The 22,758-nt window shown below is 33.2% G+C and overlaps 3 protein-coding genes across 3 annotated transcripts; 2 read left to right on the top strand and 1 right to left on the bottom strand.

Annotated features, from left to right (window-relative positions):
- The first annotated feature begins 4,620 nt into the window (after positions 1 to 4,620).
- BNAC09G06410D (O-fucosyltransferase 38) lies at positions 4,621 to 7,318 on the top strand. Its single transcript, XM_013847037.3, has 10 exons — positions 4,621 to 4,873; positions 4,960 to 5,062; positions 5,188 to 5,255; positions 5,354 to 5,442; positions 5,516 to 5,822; positions 6,068 to 6,204; positions 6,303 to 6,516; positions 6,602 to 6,786; positions 6,881 to 6,976; positions 7,048 to 7,318. The coding sequence occupies exons 1-10, from the start codon at positions 4,679 to 4,681 to the stop codon at positions 7,181 to 7,183; spliced, it is 1,530 nt and encodes a 509-aa protein (XP_013702491.1). The 5' UTR covers positions 4,621 to 4,678; the 3' UTR covers positions 7,184 to 7,318.
- LOC106406387 (histone acetyltransferase of the MYST family 1) lies at positions 7,273 to 9,827 on the bottom strand. The gene is made up of 9 exons (XM_013847038.3): positions 9,470 to 9,827; positions 9,297 to 9,385; positions 9,163 to 9,222; positions 8,890 to 9,099; positions 8,691 to 8,759; positions 8,380 to 8,541; positions 8,065 to 8,158; positions 7,796 to 7,938; positions 7,273 to 7,709 (listed from the first exon to the last, which is right to left on the bottom strand). Exons 1-9 carry the CDS (start codon positions 9,753 to 9,755, stop codon positions 7,506 to 7,508), a joined length of 1,317 nt encoding a protein of 438 aa, XP_013702492.1. The 5' UTR covers positions 9,756 to 9,827; the 3' UTR covers positions 7,273 to 7,505.
- Positions 9,828 to 11,458: 1,631 nt separating this feature from the next.
- On the top strand, positions 11,459 to 14,150 carry LOC106402344 (short-chain dehydrogenase TIC 32 B, chloroplastic-like). The gene is made up of 7 exons (XM_013843055.2): positions 11,459 to 11,863; positions 12,364 to 12,595; positions 12,692 to 12,771; positions 13,246 to 13,399; positions 13,489 to 13,567; positions 13,648 to 13,732; positions 13,828 to 14,150. Exons 1-7 carry the CDS (start codon positions 11,746 to 11,748, stop codon positions 14,043 to 14,045), a joined length of 966 nt encoding a protein of 321 aa, XP_013698509.2. The 5' UTR covers positions 11,459 to 11,745; the 3' UTR covers positions 14,046 to 14,150.
- Positions 14,151 to 22,758: the final 8,608 nt, after the last annotated feature.

Below are 22,758 nucleotides of genomic sequence, written 5' to 3' on the forward strand. Positions count from 1 at the left end.
TGTATCAGGTAACTGATTTGCTATATTTTGTAAATGCATGATACGTCAAACTTCTAGTTCTGACTGTTTCGTAGGAGGATCAAGGTGTAATAACGATGGTACACTCCATTTGATTTCTTTTCCTATTTGCTTATTGTCTACCCCTAGAGTTGTGAATTCTTTCTCATTGAAATGACAATCGGCAAATCGTGCCGTAAACACATCACCAGTTCGTGGTTTTATGTATCTTATTATTGATGGAGAATCCTAGCCAATATATATTCCCAACCGTCTTTGCGGTCCCATCTTTGTACGTTGCGGTGGTGCTATTGGAATATAAACCGCACAACCAAAGATTTTTAGATGAGAGATATTTGGTTCTTTTCCAAATGCTAACTGTAATGGGGAATATCTATGGTATGCACTTGGTCTTATCTGAATTAGTGCTTATGCATGCAAAACAGCATGTCCCCATACAGAGGTTGGGAGTTTTGATCTCATGATCAATGACCTTGCAATTAGTTGCAGCCGTTTAATTAATGATTCTGCCCAACCATTTTGTGTATGAACATGAGCAACATAATGTTTTACTTCAATCCATGATATCATACAATAATCATTAAAAGCTTGGGATGTGAATTCACCAGCGTTATCTAATCTAACTCTTTTAATTGGATAATCCGAGAACTGTGCTCTTAATTTGATTATCTGAGTTAGAAATCTTGCAAATGCCATATTTCGAGATGATAACAAACAAACATGTGACCATCTACTCGATGCATCGATTAATACCATAAAGTAGTAGAATGGTCCACACGGTGGATGTATTGGTCCACAAATATCACCTTGGATTCTTTCCAAAAACTTTGGTGATTCTTTGTCAATTTTGGTTGGTGATGGTCTTATGATTAATTTTCCAAGAGCACACACATCACATGTCATTTTATTACTTTGGTATATAACTTGGGTTTTTATTGAATGACCATGTGAGCTTTTAATGATTTTTCGCATCATTGTAGTGCACGGGTGACCAAGACGATCATGCCATAATGTAACATCTTCTGGATTTCTTTTGATCACAAGAAGTGATTCTATAGCATCCATATAAGTGTGATGTAATCCAGAAGGAAGTTCTGGAAATTTTTCCAGTACAAGGCCTTTGCCTGATTTTTCAGAAGTTATATACAAATACTTCTTTTCATTCTCAGTTGCAGACTGAGTGTCATACCCTTGACGGTATATATCTTTGAAACTCAACAAATTTCTCATAGAATTTGGAGAATATAAGGCATAATTTATGGAAAACTTTGTTCCATTCGGTAGCATAAAGTTTCTCTTGCCAATTCCTTCGATCAGGTCTGTAGGACCTGATATCGTGTTAACAATCATTTTTGCTGACTCTAAGTTAGAGAAATATCTTTTATCTTTCAGTATAGTGTGTGTAGTACCACTATCTGGTATGCAAATTTCTCTACCAATTTTCTTAGGTGTTGTTCCATTTGCTTTCTTATCCATTTCTGTAACACACAGTTAATATCAATAAAGAAAATAAACTTTCATAAGTAAACATATTATGCATCAATAACAAGTACACAATAATTATACATTAATTATTCTGAAATACAACATTATTCTGAAAGTGAAATACATAATAATATTTTATGGCATCACTGGGTATTATTAAGCTTGATCAGTACAAACATTTCAATTATTTTGATGAGTGGTCTCGTCAAAATCTCCCATAAAGTCAGAGGATTCGAGGTATGTCGATGTTGTACCCACAAGGTGTTCATTGAGATTTAATTCCTTTGCCTTGCCTTTAATAGATTCTTGGTACAATTGGCATAGATGCCAAGGAGTTCGACACACTTGAAACCAGTGTCCCTTCGATCCACATCTGTAACAAACGTTCTCATTTTTATGAGTAGGGTTTTCTTGGGTTTCTTTCCCTTTTCCCGATCAGATCGATTCCATGTGTCGGATCCCCTTCCTCTTGGGTTGTTACTCCTTTCATGGTTGCGATTAAATCGACGACCACGACCACGACCATAACCACGATTGTGACCATGGCCACGACCACGACCACGACCATGATAAGAATAATTTCCTTTTCCGGATTTTTTACATCCGTTGCATTTACCTCAGGAAATGCTTTGGTTCCCGTGGGTCGGGCATTGTGGTTTTTAATGAGGAGTTCATTATTTCTCTCCGTTATTATAAGCGCCACAGCGAGTTTAGAGAACCTCGTATACCCACAATTTCTGTATTGTTCTTGTAGAACATAATGATTTTTGTGGAATGTTTGGTAAGTTTTCTCGAGCATTTCTGCTTCCGTCACAGGCTTACAGCAATAATCTAATTGCGCCGCTATCGTCAATATAGCGGAATTGTATGTTTTCACCTTTTCAAAATCTTCAAATCGTAGATTTTCCACTCATCGAGTGCATGGGGAGAGTAATTTTCTTTTGGTTATCAAACCTCTCCTTCAGAGCTTTCCAAAGATCTAAGGGATCTTTTGTTCTCGCATAATCACGCGTAAGATTTTCATCCAAATGCCTTTTCAGAAATATCACGGCCCTAGCCTTTTCATGAGAAGTTGATATATTCCCTTCTTTTATTGTTTCGAGTATTTTCTCAGAATCTAGATGAAGCTCCATGTTTGTAACCCATACCGTGTAGTTTGCCCTGTTACTTCCAAGGCCGGAAACTGAAGTTTCTCGATTTTTGCCATTTGTATTTCTAAGCACATAAATAAAAATTATTAGAATATTATTAATATTAAAATGAACCGTTTACATTAATCATGCAAGCAATTACAAAGAGAAACAATGTCAAGAAAAATAAACTGATATTCATCTTAAATTCTCCCGGGGCAAATTTTCCAACGAATAAACCGTAAATAGAAACACAAATAAAAATTGCACATAAAATCAAAAATGCGCGAATCATCTTTCTTGAAATAAAAAAATCGGAGGAGAGCGATTTGAAAATATTTGAGAGAAGATGAAATTTTTTGGATGAGAAAATGGAGTGAAAATGAGTTGTATTTATAGATGAAAATCACTGTTCATGACCGTTGGAAAAAGGGAAAAATTTTGAAATTTTTTCTTTGTGACCGTTGGGGTTAAATCGAGTGCATTAAAATCAGTCTGAAAATATCGTATTAAACAGTCAATCAAATCTATAAAATTTCATAAAAATTAATAAAAGTAAAAAATTATGGCAATGAAATATTTATGTTATGACAACAAATCATGCAACGGCTCAGCCGGTCAATGCAGAGTAATAAATAAATTATACGGCGGCTCGGCCGACCAATTAACAATAAATAGAATATAAGGTGGCTCGGCCGACCAATTAACAATAAACATAATATAAAGCGTCTCGGCCGACCAATAAATTAATTAAATTACTAATAAATAATATAAACGGTATTCCAGCCATTATAACATGATATAAATAATAGTAGAAGCGGTATACCGATCATTATAGCAAGGTATAAATGATACAAATAAATTTTACTAAATTGGAGAACGATCGTGTTGATAACGTGTTATGAAAAGAACCAGAATTTTATTGTATCGCGAAAATTTAAGTAGGGCAAAATTTTATACCCGCAGAAAGAAAATAACACTGATATATGATAAATATGCTAGAGAAAATACTTATTATAAAGAGGGAGAAGAGAGATGAGGTGCGAGTTACAAATGATCGAAATCGATTGTTTATATAGAAAATAAATTCACTGTGTAAATAGTGCAGCGAACCTCGCATCTTTTATATTTTCAACACTTTGGGCTCTCTTTCCCTCTTTCTGCCTTTCATAATCCTTTTTATTTATTTCCATATACTGATCAAACTTATACCTTTCGTTATAGATCACGTGGAATCTAGCAACTTGTTCATTCATTTCCACCTTAAAAAAAAATTTCAATCCGAAAAACGCAGCGTCAATTCATTTCCACCTTTACTCAAGTAACAAAAACAACCTCTACGTACCTTCTATCTACTAAAATAAAATCACAAGTCACAAGTCAATGATATAGTCGTATATAGCAGTTGATAGAACAAATCACAAGTCACAACACACAGAACAATTAGTTGCATCACTATTATAGATGATGACATCCATTTCAGTCACTTAAAAACGGTAAATCAAAGTACTGGAAAATCAAAGAAAATGCAATATGATAAATTTTTAAATGTGGGATGAACTGCACCACTTTTTGTTGTAGAATACAACTAATTAACAATGATTTTTAATTTAAAATAAATAGGTTGCCATAAAGATTTGAGGTTTTTTCTTCAACTTGAATCACAGCTTCTGTTTTGATCTCTTTAGCCTATTCTATCCCAAAACTCATTCACTAGTTTCCATGCGTTGAAGAGACGATCGAAACGGTGCGTTTTAAACAAAGAGTACCGGTACGATCATCCCCGGTACACTATCGAATTCGAAATTCCGGAATCGCAGTCAATTTGATAACAAACCGGTGCGCGCTTCGAGACGTGCCACGTTCGTTGACCGTTCCAAGAAATGTCACCGTTATAATAATAAAAAGCCGGTACGATAATAACCGGACACAATCAATTTCTAAAATTTCCGGTAATACAGCCACCGAACCGGTTTTGAACGAGCAAGAAGGTTGATGTTCGGAGTGAAAGAGACCGTTGTAGATCTGTCTTCTTCCTCAGAGAAATGGTGAAACACAGAAGCTCATCTCGCTTATCTTCTTCTTCAGCTAGATTCTTCTCCAGAAAAGCTGTACCTCTCTACTTGATCTTCATCTTCGCTTTCACCATCTGGATCCTCGTCTTCACCTCCAGAAACATACAAACCGATGACCAAACCCAAGATCACCAGCAGAATCATCAACATCGAGATTCGAGGAAGGTATGATTCTAAACTTTTCTGGGTTTTTGATTTAGATGAAGAAATGAAGTGTCTTATGATTTGATTATTTTTTTTGGATCTTTCAGAATTTGCAGAAAAAACGGAGTGAAGATTTAGATTCTCAGCTGTGGACTCCTCCTTTTAGCTATGGTTTGCATCCTTGTGTTAAACCTAGTTCTAGATACAAAGGTACAGTCTTTAAATCTCTGCTGGATCTACATTAGAGGTTTTTGTTATGAAATTGAGAATCTTTGATTTGATTTCATTACAGGATTGGTCTTAAAACACAATCTTCTTTTGAACTTTTTTTGTAGAATTTATAGAATCAGATCGGTATATAACAGTGAGAAGTAATGGTGGACTGAATCAAATGCGTACTGGTGTAAGCAATCACTAAACTATAAACCAATGTTCAACAAATCGATAAGCCGCTTTATAGAGGATTATTGTTTAGTATAAGCATTGTTGTTGTTCTTACAGATAGCGGATATGGTGGCTGTTGCACACATCATGAATGCAACTTTAGTGATTCCTGAGCTGGACAAGCGGTCGTTTTGGAGAGACTCAAGGTTATTCTATTTTTTGGATCTTAGTTATGAGGTTTTGTTCAGTTGCTAACTTTTACTTCACTATATGCCTCAGTGTTTTCTCAGATATTTTCGACGAGGAGCATTTCATCAAGTCTCTGGGGAGAGATGTGAAGGTTATCAAAAAGCTCCCAAAGGAAGTGGAGTCTCTACCTAGGGCAAGGAAGCATTTCACTTCATGGGCTAGTGTTGGATATTACGAAGAAATGACTCACTTGTGGAAGGAGTACAAGGTCATCCATGTTGCAAAATCAGATTCTCGCCTTGCAAACAACGACCTGCCTATTGATATTCAGAGATTGAGATGTCGTGTGCTGTACCGTGGTCTTCGCTTCTCTCCTCCTATTGAAACCCTTGGACAGGTTTGTTACTTCTCTTGTACACAACAACATATATAGGTTGTAGTGAAAGATGATTCGTTTGCATACGCACAAGCTTGTGTTCTCTTTAGAGTAACCGAATAGCAATACAGATGTTGTGATGTGTTTGAGACCTTTATTAGGAGAATGAATAAGTCTATTGGTAGTTTTAATGCATTTAAGAGGTGTCCTATGGGGGCTTCCTGTAGACTTTGGGTTCTGAGCAATCATGACGGTGACACCCACAGAAGCTGGTTGAACGACTCAAGTCACGTGCTGGAAGATTCATTGCTTTGCATCTGAGATATGAGAAAGACATGTTGGCTTTCACTGGCTGTACTTATGGTCTTACTGATGCTGAATCCGAAGAGCTCAGAGTCATGCGGTAATTGTTTACTACTCTCTTGTGCATCTATTCTTATCACAACAAACATGAAAAGATGTTGTCTTTTTAGCTCAAAATATGTTATTGAATGATCACAGGGAGAGTACAAGCCATTGGAAGATCAAAAGTATAAACTCAACGGAGCAGAGAGTGGAAGGGCTATGTCCATTGACTCCAAAAGAAGTGGGGATATTTCTGAAAGGTCTTGGTTATCCTGAGTCAACAGTCATTTATATTGCAGCTGGGGAGATCTATGGGGGTGATGATAGACTCTTGGACCTTAAATCACGCTTCCCTAATCTAGTCTTTAAGGTTTGTTCAACCACACACCTCTCTCTCTCTTAGTCGTTCATGTTACTGAGAATCTGAAGATTGATTATGTACTGAATGTTTATAGGAAACCCTTGCCGGGGAAGAAGAGTTAGAAGGCTTCACAGGCCATGCTACTAAAACGGCTGCTCTTGATTATATAATATCTGTTGAGAGTGATGTGTTTGTTCCTTCACATTCTGGAAACATGGCGAGAGCAGTTGAAGGTCACCGCAGGTTTCTAGGACATCGCAGGACAATCACTCCAGACAGGTTTAGTCTTCTTGCCCTTTTTAATTACTTCAAGGAGCTTTTGTCTTTCACTCATTTTGTTATAGTGCTTGACTAGTTTTGTCTTCGTATGCAGGAAAGGACTAGTGAAACTGTTCGATAAGGTGGAGAGAGGACAGATGAAAGAGGGAGCAAAATTTTCGAATCTTGTAAAGGCAATGCATCAAGACAGGTGATTAAAAGAATCATATACACATTTGGTTCTTAGACAAGTCACTAAATATGCAATAAACTGTTTTGCAGGCAAGGTGCACCGAGGAGAAGGAAGGGACCAGCACAGGGGATTAAAGGACGTGCTAGGTTTAGAACTGAAGAAGCCTTTTATGAGAATCCATACCCTGAGTGTATTTGCAGTTCAAAGGAGCACAAAGAACCCTAATTGATTTTATTTATTTTTGCCTTTTTATGTGAAAGTTTGAACCTTTTTTGGTGTCAACTTAATTACAAACGATATTTATAAACGAATACTAAACCTTGTATTTATAAACGAATATCAAACCCTTTATTCAAACTATTGCCAACATAATGGAAACAAGAATGAAACACTTAGTGGTAAATACCATTCAGACAAAACATTTCTAAAGTTACAAGCTCGACTGAACAAAATCGTGTTAATAGTTTTACACACGAGTCTTCTAAAACGATCTGCAAAGTCATCTAAAAAACACCATTACCATTTGAAATGTAATGGCTCTTACTCGTTAGCTCTGCTCTTTGTAAGGAGTCCATATCATTTTGCTAACGTCTACATCAAGACCGCCTCGGCCAGCGGCTTTCAAATGTCGATCAAGAACTTTAGGATCCGCACAGATCACATGTTGTCCTTTTCTGTACTGTATCAGTTCCAAGCTCTGAAGGGTGCTTAGTATATCTTCTGCTTTAATCGCTGTCATGTCGCTCAGCTCCTACATTTGAGAAAATGTTGGGATTATGTGAAACAATCTGTTGATGGATAGGTAAAAAAAGCATAAGTAAGGGTATATAGATATACCTTGATAGATATGTTTCCCTTGTGCTTTTTCAAGATGTCTAATAGAATCCGAGTCCAGTAACCTCTGTAACTCACTAAGCCTAGATCAGAGAGGGGTCTTTCTGGTGTCCCCACTTTGCCTTCTTTCTTTGAGAGTTCATAGGCTATATATAACACAAGAGAATGGATAAGTTGTTATCAACTTCACAAAAAAAAAAAGAGAGAAGAGTATACTTTATAGAGAGATGTGAGAGAGGAGAACACGAGATTTAGATGGAAAGAATGCTCACAGAAGGCTATTAAGAATTTGCCATAGCCTTTCCTTTGATATGGAGGAAGAGTAAGGATGCAAGCCAAGTTGTACGCTTCTTCAGAATGCTTTTCCTGTACGTCAATAGCCAATATATCAATGGTTGAATTCATGCTTGTTTTAATTTTCGAAACTTATTTCTAGATGTATCTCATATCACGAGGCAAAGAGTGATAAGAATACAATCGGTAAGAAGTACTCGATAAAAATCCTGTCAAATTAAATGCCACTTACCAGTTGTAACATAGATATTCTAGGTAACAGTACCACAAACAAATAAAAAGGCTATGGGTACCTTTGAGAAGTATCCAACCATGTGGCAACCCCGTTCATCACATTCACAGAGAATATAGAACAGGAACAGATCGACGTCGTAGTAAAGAGTCTTGTGGTCGAGAAATAACTTTGCCAGATAGCAGAGGTTCTGCGCATAGACCTTGTTCTTCTTACCATCTACCTGTAAGATACACAAAAGGTCATGAAAGTTAATTTCTGATTGTGAGAGAAAATTAGTAGCTTCCAGATATAAAACTTGCGATAAAACATATCAGCATCAATTCAAAGATCACAGCAGACCATATATCTTGGAAATATTCAGGATCTTACCTCAAACATTGACAAGGTAGAGCTTCGATAGATTTCATCCCCAGGGGGATGCTTCAGATCACATTTCCTCTGCATACAAAGAGATCCATTAAAGAGATAACAGATAAAAAAAAGTCGCAAGATAGCTCAAAACATTCAAAATTAACAGAAGGATACAACAACAGCGAATACAAATGATAGAAACGTGCCAGTTGCTCACCATATGTCTTTGAAGCTGTTCTTTGCGCTTCATAAAATTGAGGCAAAACTCACAGAAAAAGAGCTTCACGCAGTCATTGTACTCAGGTGGAAACGGAGAGAAGTACCAAGTCTCAATCTCATACTTCCCAAGCTCAATCGTTGCTATGTTCTTCACCTTCGTGAACTCCTCATGTTCACGCAAACTCGCAGCATCCAGCTCTTCATGACCCTAAATATACCAAAAGATATCAGAACATAGCCCCCTCCACTAAAGTTAAGACAATCGTTTTACCTCTACATGTGTCTCATCAATCTTCCGTTTCTGGTGACGTGTCATCTTCAAGCTAGTCACCTATAACCAAACACACAGTTCCACTCAGTGCTCAATACAACAACCAAAGGTCAAAACTTTAAGGAATGGCTAACCTTATCTTCAACTTTCTCATCTAAAGCACACTCTACAGAGTCAAGATCAAGCTGATCAAGCCTAATCCATTCATCAAGTCTTCTGTTAACTGCAACGTCAACAATCCCTAATCAAAAAATCAATCCCTAAACCCTAGATCACAAAATTGGAACGAAAACGATGAATGACATACACTCTGTGTAGTGAACGTAATACTCGTACTCATTGTTCCCGTCGCTATGATTCTTTCGGCGCTCGATGACTTTCACGGGATGATACTTCCCGTCCCTCCATAGACACGACACGCGAGTTCCCACCTCGAGCGGGAGCATCCCAGTTCTTCTCTTCTTCGACGAATCCAATTCCGAGGGAGTGTGATTCGGGTTCGAAGCTGCGACGGTGGTTGGTGGATTATTGTGGTTCGACGACGGAGATGCGGCGTTGAAATTCGTTGTCTCTGTGTTCGCAGACGATCCCATGTTTTCAATCGGGTCGGAGATTTCCCGGGTGGATTTTTCTCTCAGCGGGTAATCCCTACTCCCTATACTATATTTGCCGTATGATTTGACTATTGAAATTGACTATATAACTTACAAAAAAAATATGACAAAAATAATTTCATTTAATGTTGATTTATATTTTTGGCAAACTTATTAGAATATGATAATAATTCATATATTATATTTAATATTGATATTTCTTTTTGGTAAACTCTTTTTAAAAATATGGTAATAGTTCATACTATAAAATAATAGTTTATACATCATCTAGGTCTGGACGTTCGGGCGCCTATCAGTTTCGATTCGATGTTTTCGATGTTATGCTCATAAGTTCCGTCCGGATTTTATTAATAATAGGGTTAGATTCGGTTGGTTCCTTCCGGGTTCGGTTTGGATTGGATATATGAAATCGGCCAAAAATATATTGTCCAAACCTCAAAAATTGACAAAAAAATTCAAAATATAAAATTTAATCACAAATCTAATTAAAAATTAGTTAAACTATTTAAATTGACTAAAAATTATTCAAAATAATAAATAAAACAAACTACAAAAATATTATGAAAACTCTAAAATATCTAAATCATCATAACATATATAAAAACATTAACATATTTAAAAAAATTCAGATATCTTCAAATTAGGCCTGAACATTTCGGGTATCGGTTCGGTTCGGGTATTTCGGGTTTCGGATAGTTCGGATAGGGGCTAGAGGATCTATTTAGTACTTGACTTATTTTCAGTTCGCTTTGGATAGTTTCGGGTTCGGTTCGGTTCGGAAAGTAAATGTAGGAACCGAAAAATATCCGGAAAAAGTTTGGTTCTTATTTGGATCCGGTTCGGGTTTGGATAGTTCGGATAGTTCGGATAATTTGGATAAAATATCGGTTATTTAGGGTAAAATATCAAATAATTAGGATGTTTAGATAAAAAAAAAATGGATATTTCGGATTACTTTGGATATTTCGGATAAAACTATCCGGATAGTTTCAGATACTTTCGGGTAGTTTGGATACTTTATAATAATTTAGTTATCCCCAACTATTTTCAGATACTTTTAATAGAATTTTAAATTAAAAATATATATTTAATGATATTATATGTATATATAATTAATATTTTTATATATTCGGATACCCGTTTGGTTCTCGGTTTGGTTCCGGCTTGGTTCGGTTATTTCGGATATAAAAATGTAGGAACCGTTCGGGTATTTGAGGGTATTGGTCCGGTTCCGGTTCTGGGTATTTCGGTTCGGTTCCGGTTTAGTTCTTCGGTTCCGGTTATTTTGCCCAGGCCTACTTCAAATCCTAGTTTGGATCTCGGTTCGGTTTGGTTTATAACCAAACCCCAAAGTACTAAGTTCATAAGTCATGTTCAGATATTTCTGTATAAGAGTTCGAATCCGATTTCGTTTTTTCCGGTTCGGGTTTAGGTAGATACTTCGGGTTGGGGTAAAAATGTCCCGGTCTAATCTTAACTTAATAGTTGTATGTGTTAAAATTAATTTTTAAAACGTAAAAATGAGAAAGTTAATGAAAATTATAAATAACAAAAAAAAATCAAATTCATGTTTTTAGTAAAAAATCAAACGTAAAAACATGAATACGCGATATACCATTATCTCACGCATAACCTTAATTTTAGAATTTGGAAAGTAACATGCCGAAAACTATATAAGGCATTTTGAGATTTATGTCGATTTCTTACTATATTGGTTAATGTATGTACTTTGCTAATTATTCAACGAGATCTTAGCATTGATTTGATTAGCTGTCGGCTATAAACTTAGTGGACCTGTCAACAGCAACTCTTCTATCTACTCACGCGTGACACTATTTATAGCCAAACAGGCTCTCCTTTGCTCCTTACCATCCACCTGTAAAACTCTCAATCTTCTCTGCTTCTCCATTTTATTGTTCATCTTCTTCTTCACCAGCAATATTTTGAGGGTTTAACAGAGAGAAAGATCATGGGAATATATGGAATGGTGACTGGAAAAGCGGGAAAGAGTGGATTTGGATCAGCTTCAACAGCTGAAGATGTCACTCAGTCCATTGATGCCAATCATCTCACTGTCATCGTTACAGGTTCTTTTTTTTCTTTCTAATCTCATCTTACATTTTTTGCAAATCGTGAAAGCGATAATGCTAAATAGAATGAATTATCAATTATCTTACGTTTTTTTGGTGTCGTGGAAGACTGTATGCCAAAAAGATAATACCAATAATAAAAATTAGGTAAAATCTACTATAAATTCAATGAACGTAGTTAATACGATTAGAGTGGAAGAGAAAGTCAACTTGACGATTTAATTAAAATTGAATTTCGAGAAAGTCGGGAACGTAGTTAATACAAAATGTAACGGTTCTACAAATTAAACACCAAAGATATTATTTCCTTTTATCGTGAGTATCCGTAATTTTAGAAGTAAGTCAAAATAAGATTTGTAGTGAATTATATTAAAATTATAAAAAAATTACTTTAAATATGACTTTTGTAAAAAAAATGAAATATATTTTTATTGAATTTAAATATGTAGTTATTAATATTTTTTAAATATCTTTAATTGTTACAAAATATGAAAAAGGTGGAACAAGTGGGATTGGATTGGAAGCAGCAAGAGTGTTAGGAATGAGAGGTGCTCATGTGATTATCGCTGCAAGAAACACAAAAGCAGCTAATGAATCTAAAGAGATGATTCTCAAGATGAACCCTAATGCACGTATTGATTATCTTCAATTCGATCTCTCTTCCATCAAATCCGTCAGATCCTTCGTCCATCAGTTTCTTGCCCTTAATCTCCCTCTCAACATACTCATGTATGTATACGAATTTTAGTTTTGAGTTTGTTCTTTTGCATTGAATAAGATTTCGAGGTTTTTAATGTTTATTTGTGTTTGTCTATGAAATTTTAGAAACAATGCAGGTGTTATGTTTTGTCCTTTCCAGCTCACTGAAGATGGGATTGAGTCGCAGTTCGCAACAAACCACATTGGTAAGATTTCATTTTCTATATTTCTAATAGAAAAACTATATTGAAATACAAAGCTTTTTAAAGATGTCCCACAAAAGCATACTATAATATAGTTCAAGGTAAATCAGATGTATATAAACGTGAATTAGTTAAATAATTTTTTTTTACCAATCAAACATATATACAGTTACATGAATTTCTAAAAGGGTAATTATTAGGAAACATCATCATATGCTTACATGTACTTCAATTGTGTGTCACTATCTTAGGAAAATCTTATATATGTACTACCTTGTGTGTTGTGTCACCAAACAAGTTTCGAGAAAATGTAAAAGAAACAACTGTAGCTATATGCTAGAACATCATGTTAGAACATGGTGATTTTCTTAAGAAATATGCTATAGTATAATATATAGGCGCGCGATTAGTAAAGCATTTAATTAATAATCTTTTATATCAAACAAACCACTCTATACATTAAAAATGGAATTCCAGGTCATTTTCTGTTGACGAATCTGCTGCTGGACAAGATGAAGAGTAGTGCTAGAGAAAGTGGAATTGAAGGAAGGATTGTGAATCTGTCATCTGTTGCTCATACTTATACTTACACCGAAGGTATCAAGTTCGACAGCATCAACGACCCTGATACGTATGTTTTACTTAATTTTTTTTTTTTTGGTTAAGTAACGAAAATTTAAATTAGCGTTACATCTCACTTTATGCTTACCATTGTTTTAGATATTCGGAGAAGAAGGCTTATGGACAATCAAAACTGGCAAACTTATTGCACTCTAATGCACTCTCTCGTAAACTACAGGTATTAATTTTTGATGCGATGTTAATACATTATGATGAATATAAGTAATTAGTTACAGTTAATATGTCTTGGGGGTGTAGGAAGAAGGTGTGAACATCACAGTAAACTCGGTACACCCTGGACTTGTCACCACTAATCTCTTTCGCCACTCCGGTTTAGGAATGTGTACGTACCGGTTATCTATTCTTCCATTCCAACATTTTTCTCGTTAATACATTTATATTTTGATTTTGAATCATCGATCTTTTACGTTAATTCAGCGGTCTTCAAGGCTATGAGTTTCTTCTTGTGGAAGAACATACCTCAGGGAGCAGCAACAACATGTTACGTAGCACTTCATCCTAGTCTGAAAGGCGTCACGGGAAAGTACTTCGCCGATTGTAACGTCACTACTCCGAGCAATTTCGCCACCGACAAATCTCTCGCCGATAAACTTTGGGACTTCAGTATCAAACTCATTGATTCTCTCCCTAACTAAACCTCTAATTAAGCTTGTTTTGTTTAGACGAAAAATTTACATTCAAAATTACAAGATTTAAATGCAATAATGTCCCTAATAATATATTTACCAATTATTTCCCTTGTAAAGAGACTACATTTCAAGGTTATTATAAAGGATCCACGTAACCAATACATAAGAATGACTTTGCAGTTTGCATTCTTTTTCTTTTGAACACCAATTCAATTAAAATCGAAGTCTAGTACAATGTAGAATGGCTTACGCATAGGGCGATTAAAGTACAATGTTAAAATCATCTATGTTCGGAAGTCTTTCCTAACTTCAGTGTTATCAACTTTAGTAGGAACCCCAAATCTGAGTGAAATATAAAGCTAGTAATTAAGATACTCAACTTATTTTAAAACAAAACTTCAGTATGCTTTTGAGTTGTTGTTTATCTTGAAAACCAGCCTAAGTTGCTAGTTTATTTATCAATGTAAGTGTTTTGTCATCTTAATCTTGTCATCACCATACTGCTTGCTGTTGTGTGCAAAATAGATCCAATTACCATGTGTTCGTTGTTTCGAAAATTAAATTTTGCTAGCATTAAGATTGATGGTGGAGGTTTGCATGGCAAGTACCCTCGTGTATAATCTGCATACAGGGGGGGGTACATTTGAATTGCATGCTTTCTTAAAAAGAACATATCAAAGATCTCGCAATACAAAACATCTATCTAGCCCAGAGATCAAAGCGATGGAGAACAGAGGACAGAAACCAATGGAGGTTGTGGAAGAGCCACCAGCTGATAAGAGAGCTAGCAACTCACAGGACTTCAGGCCAAGCACATCTTGTGGCTCCTCTGTTCAGGCTCAAGCCAATGGTACTAGTTCAGGACATGAACGCTGAGATAACCAATACGCAAGTTCTTTCTCAATTCGTCAAGAGATCTCGAAGACAGTTCCTCCCTCAAGTCTCCAGGAGAAACGTTTCTTCAGATCGTCGATCAGTTTTTGTTTATTGATTTCGACGGCGACGGAGTCCCATGTTTAAATATCAAAGTACCACATATATAAAAATATTACGGTAATATTAATTAATAAATTCTTACACTAAAATATAAAATTATAAATAGAAATACATAATTAAATATGAAAGTACAAGTAAAATATCACATTATTCTATAAAATTATTTCCGTAATGATCCGTTTTCGATTACACAAAATTTGTTTGGACAAAATAGAGGTTCCGGAAAAAAATTACTAAACTATTAATGTTGTTGTAATATTTAAATTTGTGCAATAATTATGTTTTTATGTATCTTTATAAAAAAAAAAAGTTTATTTTGTAATATTTTTGTTGTCTAATTCTAGTTTAAAACTATTATAAATCTTTTCAAAAATTTTATTTAATTATATGTGTAAAATTTGAATTTATAAATATAAAATTGAAATATTTATGAAATACAAAAGTTTTAAAGATTAAAATAATAAATGAAAAATACTTAAGAATCATAAATATGATGTGTAATTAATTATAATGACCAAAATGTAAATAAAAAGATGAAACTTTAAATTTGGAGTTTTGAATATTGAAACTTCAAATACGAAGTTTCACTTAAAACTCTAAATTTGAAGTTTTATAATTCCTCTTTGGAGAGAAAAAATTTTATATTTGAAGTTATAGAATTTCTTTTGAAGATGTTTTTAGAGATAAGATAAATGTCTGATGTAGAATGTGACAGATTAACTAATTGTTGGATAAGTTAACAAATTTATTAATTTGTGAGTCTATTTAAATTTCCTTATATGATTTTAACATTAAAGATTAAGAAAAAAAATCGTTTAAAAAAAATTAAGAAAAAATTGACTGGGTGATAAGCACACTTGTCTACTTTAATGTATAGTGTTAGTGTTATTAATGGAATTGGTCAGTCTCTAGTCTCTACATAAAATAGTTCAATAGGTATAGGTTAAAATTTAATGATAGAAAAAGAAAGTTGACAAAAAGTATCCAATATGACGCATTAAAATATATGCTTAATTTGGAATGACTGTGAATACAATGCAGTGTTGCTAGATATAAATATATATTAACTGCAAATATTTTAATTGAAATGAAATTTATTTATTAGTTGAAAAAGCTAAACATTACAATCAAATTAACTATGCTATCTTTTAAGACGTGCAAACAATTAACTTATGCATATCTCGTTCGGTAACAAGACGAAATAATTGGGATGTTCAATTGCTTTTAATTATAGATGTTACAAGACGAAATAATTGGGATGTTCAAATTCATGGGCACGAGTTAAAGTCTTCTTCCTTATTCCTTTTCAGTTGCAGCACTAATCTTTTTGGTAAATGGCTATGGTTCGACTTTATTTGAATTGCAAAACTTTCTCAGTAAATGGCTATGGGTTTTGAATTGAGACTTTATGGAGCGACTACTTCGTTTTTCGTTGCCAACTTTATTGGTAAAATGGCTTTGTCTTTGCCTCGTGTATTTGTTGTGCATTTTTTTCTAGGTATATTTCTGTTGTTTTGTTTTGAGGTTTTCTTTGGCGTTCATTTTATGCTCTTAGAAAACTACCTTTAATAGTACAATTTACCAGAATTTCTAATCATCTACCAACTTGTTTCCTTAAATATACTTCTGGTATTATCAAAGAACATATATCGTAATATAAAAATATTTCCTTACGTTAATGTCATGTTAATGTCTTAAAGAATTGTTTTGAAAGTGTCTATAAGATTCCAAGACAAAGGGAGACTTTATTTTAGTTTGGTACGATTTCGCTCACTTGACCACTCTCTTTAGTCAACTGATTGAAGTATTTGAACCGGATTGTTGGCGCCTGGTAAACTCGGTTAAGTCTTCGAGTGGTTGTAATCCACCGAGTTGAGTGGATGGAACGTGTAAAAATATATATCGACTATGCAGTACAAAATACCTTGTTTTATGCTTTATAGAACACTAGGTGTTTTCCTGCACCATATGCATTGATAAATTTTTTAAAAGTTAAATTATATTTAAAATAAAATTTATTAATATTATTTATTTTATTATTTTTAACTAATATTTAATATAAAATTGATTATTTAAGCATAAAATTAAGAAAAAAATAATTTTGTTTATTTTAAATTACATTTAATAATATATATGTAATATATTTAAAATTCAAATCTTAGATAATTTTTTTATCTATTTATTTTGGTTAAATGTATTAAATCAACTTGTATAAAATTACTAATAATCATATAAAAATTGTATAGTTATTAAAAATTATAACTAAAAAATATTTATAAAATTTGTAGATATCTAAAAAAAACTAATGAAATTACGATTAACAATTTATTAATTTTTTTAAAAAGGTGTAGAAAATTTTGAAAGTATTAGTAATAAAAATTGTATAATCATAAAAAAATACAATTAAATAATGTATTTCGAAATTTATAATGCATATTTCAATATATTTATTTTAGTGATGATTTATGAATTATTACCATATTTTAAGAGGTTTAACAAAAATATAAATTAACATTACATGTAATGTATTAGTTATTGTCATATTGTATAAAGTGTACCAAAAATATATGTCAGTAATAAATGTGATTGTCCATGTCATATTAACTATAAGCCATGTCATCATTTTTTTTTGTAAAAATGATTGTAGATAGGACATGTGGCAAAATCACTTCGTAAATATAGTATAGGGGATATATTCATATATAACATTTCAAATTTCGAAATATTATTATTTTGTATACTTATACAATTTGTATTACTAAAGTTTTCAAAAATTCTACAATTTTTTTAAAATTTAAATATTTAATCGTAAGATCATTAGTCTTATATATCTACAAATTTTATAATATTGTTTAGGTTAAATATTTGATAATTATACAATTTTATATTATTTTTATACAAATTGATTTAATATATATCAAATATATATTAAATGTTAGTAAGAAAATAGTAAAATCTATAATATTTAATAGAATTTATTTTTAAATATAAATTAAATTTAAAAAACATTTTACTGCACATGGTGCAGAAAAAAACCTAGTTAAGTCTGTAAGCTCGAAGGAAGTTGGCCCATTAATAGCTTGTTAGCTAATATGGACTAGATCTCTATTAATGGGCTTTAAGAAGATATGTGACAGGGAATGCCATATATTTTCAGAATTTTATCCTATGATATATTTTAAAGAGTTATTTACACTTAAAAGGCAGTTTCTCAGTTTTTATTTCACTCAAAGACACTTTCAGCTACTGAGGTGGTTTATCTCAACTAAAATGGAACCAAAAGTGGGTTTTTCAACTAGTGGGACCCATCATTATCTCTTTCCTTTTTAATCTTCTTCTTCTATCGTTGTTTTTTTTTTATAGCTAAAAATTAAATTTATAAATTTTATTATCTGTCAATCTTCCCAAACAAGAAGAAGAAAAGACACAAAAATCTCAAAATACTTCAGATCCATTATAATCTACACTGTCAAAAGTCCCAAATTCCTGCGTTATTCCGTTTCAATCAAGTTATGCCATGAATTTCATCCATCGTCAATCTTCGCACCAGAGACTCTTTTGAAGTTTCGACCAAAGCTCTAGTCTTTTTGGGCCAACGAAACTAGCATCGCATCAGACTCTTTCATACCCTTTTCCGACGTCATGGCCTCACATCTCGCCGTCACGGCTCCGCCAGAACAAGTTCGAGAGCACCAATGGCTATTTTTATGTTTTTTGCGCGTTTGGTCCTTTAGGATTCACATAATTGCGTTTTGATCCCAAACTTTTAATTGTGCGGATGTCTACTCGAATTAATTCTCTAACTTCTTGATTGTTCATTTCAGCCTTTCATCATAACTACATGAATGGTCTTTTATCTTTTGCTTGCTTTCATTTTTTCTCCATATTGTCAAAATAAACAATTGTGTTTTCTGCTTTGCTTATGTACGTCATTCATGTACACGAGTACATAATGTCAGCGTACATGTGTACATGTGAAAGAGAGAATTTTATCTTTGTAAGTGTAAGGATGAGGAAGTGTGGTTTACGTGAATAGAAATAGTTCTCATTTTTGAGTGAAGCTTAGTTTAGATCTTGATACCATATGCGTTGATATTATATTTCCTACCTTCTCTATGTAACATGTGTGGTGTACACGTGCACAAGCGTTTTTGTGTACAATAAATAAGGATGTGTACATGTGTACGCTAAATATGATAGTGTATATATGTAAAACAACCAGAAATTAATCAAGCTAAGACCTACCATGAAGCTAGCATGAAAACACACACACTGGTCAGAAGCTCTGAAACATGATGAGAGCATGATTTGGATAACTCACAACCAGCATCAATACTATCTGTGATACTCTCTATCACTTTCTATTGATTTGGTAGCTCAGTCTCTTACCGGATTTAGGTGTACATATGGTTTTCCGTGCACATGGATATTGAAAATTCAGGGTACATGTGGACATACATAACCAATAGAAAAATCCAGGCAATACGTACACAAATTTTGTTATATCCACATGTGCAATAATTCACATGTTCATCAATTAATTTGTACAATAATATATGGACACCAGAAAATATTTTAGATTTATTTGCAAGGATTCAAATGTACACCTGATAAATTTGTTTGGTACATTTGCAAATTACAATATTTATATGGTAAAAAATTGTATCTTTAAAAGCTATTTTATGTGTACACTATACTATGTACACAAATATTTTTCATCCATGTGTACAATAGTTCGCATGTACATTAATTGATTTGTAGAATAATACATGAACTCCAGATCATTTTTGTACACATATTGCAAGTTTCGTTATTTGTATTGTCAATATGATACAAAAACTGAGTCAATATGACCTACTCAACTTATGTAAATATGTTGTTCATTGATAACTCATAATTTTAGTAGGTTTTAACATTTGCATTTACCTCATTTAAATAATTTTGGGATGTATTTAGAGGTATTTTGTGCATATATTTGTGTATTTTTGTTTATTTGCATTTGACAAAGTCTAAAGTTCACATTTGAAAGTTTTGGGTTAATTAAACATGACTTATATGCAAATCTGGATGTTTTGAGACAACAATGGAATCATTTAAAATTACAAGGACCAAAAGTGAAAATTAAAGAAACTTCATCTCAAAGTTCAACAATGGCGATCAACATCTCATGCAACAGCGGCTTCGCTTTATAGTCCACCGGAGGTCACGGAGAGAGGCTAAGATCACGGCAAAGACGTAACATAGGGCATGACGTTGAAGCTCCCACCGGACTTGAGATACCGCAAAAGATAAGTCCCGTGGAAAAGAAATGAGACGGCGGCGGTGGAGCTCGTTGTGGCTGTGTTTTGCGGTGTATAATAAACATCACTTGACATATCTCAAAAGATAGATTGAATAATAAATATACTGATTATAAACATATTTTGTTAAAAGAATGTTCTGAAAAAACAACATTCATTTTACAAAAAAAAATGAAAAACTGAAGGGAAAGAAACGAAGAAGAAGATACATGAGACCCACATTCTTTTATTTAGTTTGTTTATGACTAGAAAATGAGTTTGATTAGAAAAAACTGCCTTATAGGTGTAATATTAAAACTTGAAACTGCCTCTCAGTGTAATACTTTCTATTTTAAATGAACACTTTTATCTTTCTATTTTAAATGAACACTTTTATCGGTGGTAAAAATTATAAATGTGAGTTTACAGAGAATAACTTCAATAGCTTATGTTAAAATAATTCTGTTAAATTATATATTAATAAGCAAGATATTATAATTATATATCAAATTGAAATGCGTCTTTAATTTTTAATTTTTAATTTTTAATTAAGTAGTGTAACTCTAATTGGTAATTCTTTGTTCTTCAAAATTTATATCAGTTATGTTGGAATTTTAGTCAAATTACTGAAATGTGGATTCCATTTTTTCCTTCTAAATTCTTCGTGGAGGAATAAATTTATAAAGAAAAATTTTCTTCTGCAATTTTGACGAAGAACAAGATGAACAAAATTTATATTTTTTATTTTTTCAATTCCTCAAATTCTATTTTATTTTTTATTTTGTTTATTTTTTCTATTCTTTTAGTACCAATCGAAGCCGTATTGATGGATGAGCGAGTAATCATTTTACATATTTATACGCATGTTCTATAAGCATGAAATTATTTGTCTTTATTTTTCTAAATTCTCACTTATTTTTAACTTTGTTGTAAAGTTACTGAAGTATAATTAAATTTTGAAGTGGACGACTGAAGTATAAGTCGTCCAGGATTTACGAGGATTTACGAGGTTTGACCAGGATCTCAGAAAAAAATCCTGGACGACTTACAAGTAAGTCGTCTCGTGGACGACTGAAGTATAAGTCGTCTGTGTATAATTAAATTTTGAAGTTTTTTTTTTCAATTGCAAAACTAACCTATGACGACTTAACTGTAAGTCGTCTACTTTTAAAAAAATATTATTATTTTAATTTTCGCCAGACGACTGAAATGTAAGTCGTCTGGGGAAGTCAAACTTCTGAAATTATCCAGTCAAATGCAAAACTAACCTATGACGACTGAAATGTAAGTCGTCTAGGTTCTTTGGAATTTTTTTTGAAACCAAACAAAAACAGACGACTTAACTTTCAGTCGTCTCAGGTTACAGATTTCAAAGTCAATTGCAAAAATAACCTCTGCGTTGACCAGACGACTTCCAGGTAAGTTGTCTACAGCCAGACGACTTCCCAAGTAAGTCGTCTGACGAACAGATCTGGAAAAAAACTCGAAGTCATACCTTAAATTGGTGAGATAAGTTCCTTAGCATACATAAGGCTTCTCCAAGCACACAGAATCACAAACGAAAGTAACCCACCCAGAATCGTTAGCTTCTATGACTATATGAACCATAAAAAATTTAGAATCAAAATCTTGGGTTTTTTTAGCTCATTGTGGAGAGAAAGTGAGAGATATGTTGTGTTTAGTTCACAAGAATGGAAAAAGAAGAAGGGTAAATCGATTTTGGGAGCATTAAGAGCTTCAAATTGGTTGTTCATGGTGGTTGTGGTATTGATGACAATGGCAATCTTGTAATTACTTGAAGATGATGAGGGTGAGAGAGTAAAAATGTCATTTTCGAAAAAAAAAAGAAAAAAAAAATTGATGGCATTTTCGTAAATTATATGAACTTGTAGGGTGAATAGGGCAAAACCAATTTTCAAAAAAAAATGAGGTTAGTTTTGTGTTTGACTTTAAGTTATAGGTCAATTCTGCAAAAAGCCCTATATTTATTCAAAATGCTATTAGTTTCTTTGTTTATCTTATATAAATTTGGAATTCAAGTTATCTGTTTATGAATAGTATTAATAGTTGTAGTTTTTTGTTATAGTGATCAGATTTAGTAATTTCAGTGGTAGAAATGTAATGCCATGTAAGTAAAAACTATAAATATAAAGCAATCGTAGGATAAATAGTTTTAAATACAAGAACAAAAGAAAGTGACAGAGGGAGTTTTTGTCGTGAAAGGGAAACATCCAAACAAGGCTTTATGATTCATACTAATCACGAGATTCACAGATCAACACCTCGCAAAGTTCCAAGAAGTAAAAGCCAACACACAATTCAAAGTTCCAAGAAGCAGAGACCAACACACACAATTAATCATCCTGTCTTTGGAGTTTTTTCTGGTAAAAATGTCTTTGAAGTTATGGGATAGCCGGATAGATTCGCATAACATGTTGATAAAA

Source organism: Brassica napus, chromosome C9, assembly GCF_020379485.1.
Source record: "Brassica napus cultivar Da-Ae chromosome C9, Da-Ae, whole genome shotgun sequence".
Taxonomy (NCBI): Eukaryota; Viridiplantae; Streptophyta; class Magnoliopsida; order Brassicales; family Brassicaceae; genus Brassica; species Brassica napus.

What these genes read in the sequence shown, in the direction of transcription:
- LOC106406387 (XM_013847038.3), bottom strand. Translation starts at nt 9,755, where the DNA reads ATGGGATCGTCTGCGAACACAGAGACAACGAATTTCAACGCCGCATCT. An exon ending in TTACGTTCACTACACAGAGT is followed by an intron (nt 9,386 to 9,469) that starts GTATGTCATTCA and finishes TTGACGTTGCAG; the next exon opens with TTAACAGAAGACTTGATGAA. An exon ending in AACAGCTTCAAAGACATATG is followed by an intron (nt 8,760 to 8,889) that starts GTGAGCAACTGG and finishes CTTTGTATGCAG; the next exon opens with AGGAAATGTGATCTGAAGCA.
- BNAC09G06410D (XM_013847037.3), top strand. Translation starts at nt 4,679, where the DNA reads ATGGTGAAACACAGAAGCTCATCTCGCTTATCTTCTTCTTCAGCTAGA. An exon ending in TGAATCAAATGCGTACTGGT is followed by an intron (nt 5,256 to 5,353) that starts GTAAGCAATCAC and finishes TTGTTCTTACAG; the next exon opens with ATAGCGGATATGGTGGCTGT. An exon ending in TCGTTTTGGAGAGACTCAAG is followed by an intron (nt 5,443 to 5,515) that starts GTTATTCTATTT and finishes TATATGCCTCAG; the next exon opens with TGTTTTCTCAGATATTTTCG.
- LOC106402344 (XM_013843055.2), top strand. Translation starts at nt 11,746, where the DNA reads ATGGGAATATATGGAATGGTGACTGGAAAAGCGGGAAAGAGTGGATTT. An exon ending in CTCCCTCTCAACATACTCAT is followed by an intron (nt 12,596 to 12,691) that starts GTATGTATACGA and finishes ATGAAATTTTAG; the next exon opens with AAACAATGCAGGTGTTATGT. An exon ending in AGCATCAACGACCCTGATAC is followed by an intron (nt 13,400 to 13,488) that starts GTATGTTTTACT and finishes CCATTGTTTTAG; the next exon opens with ATATTCGGAGAAGAAGGCTT.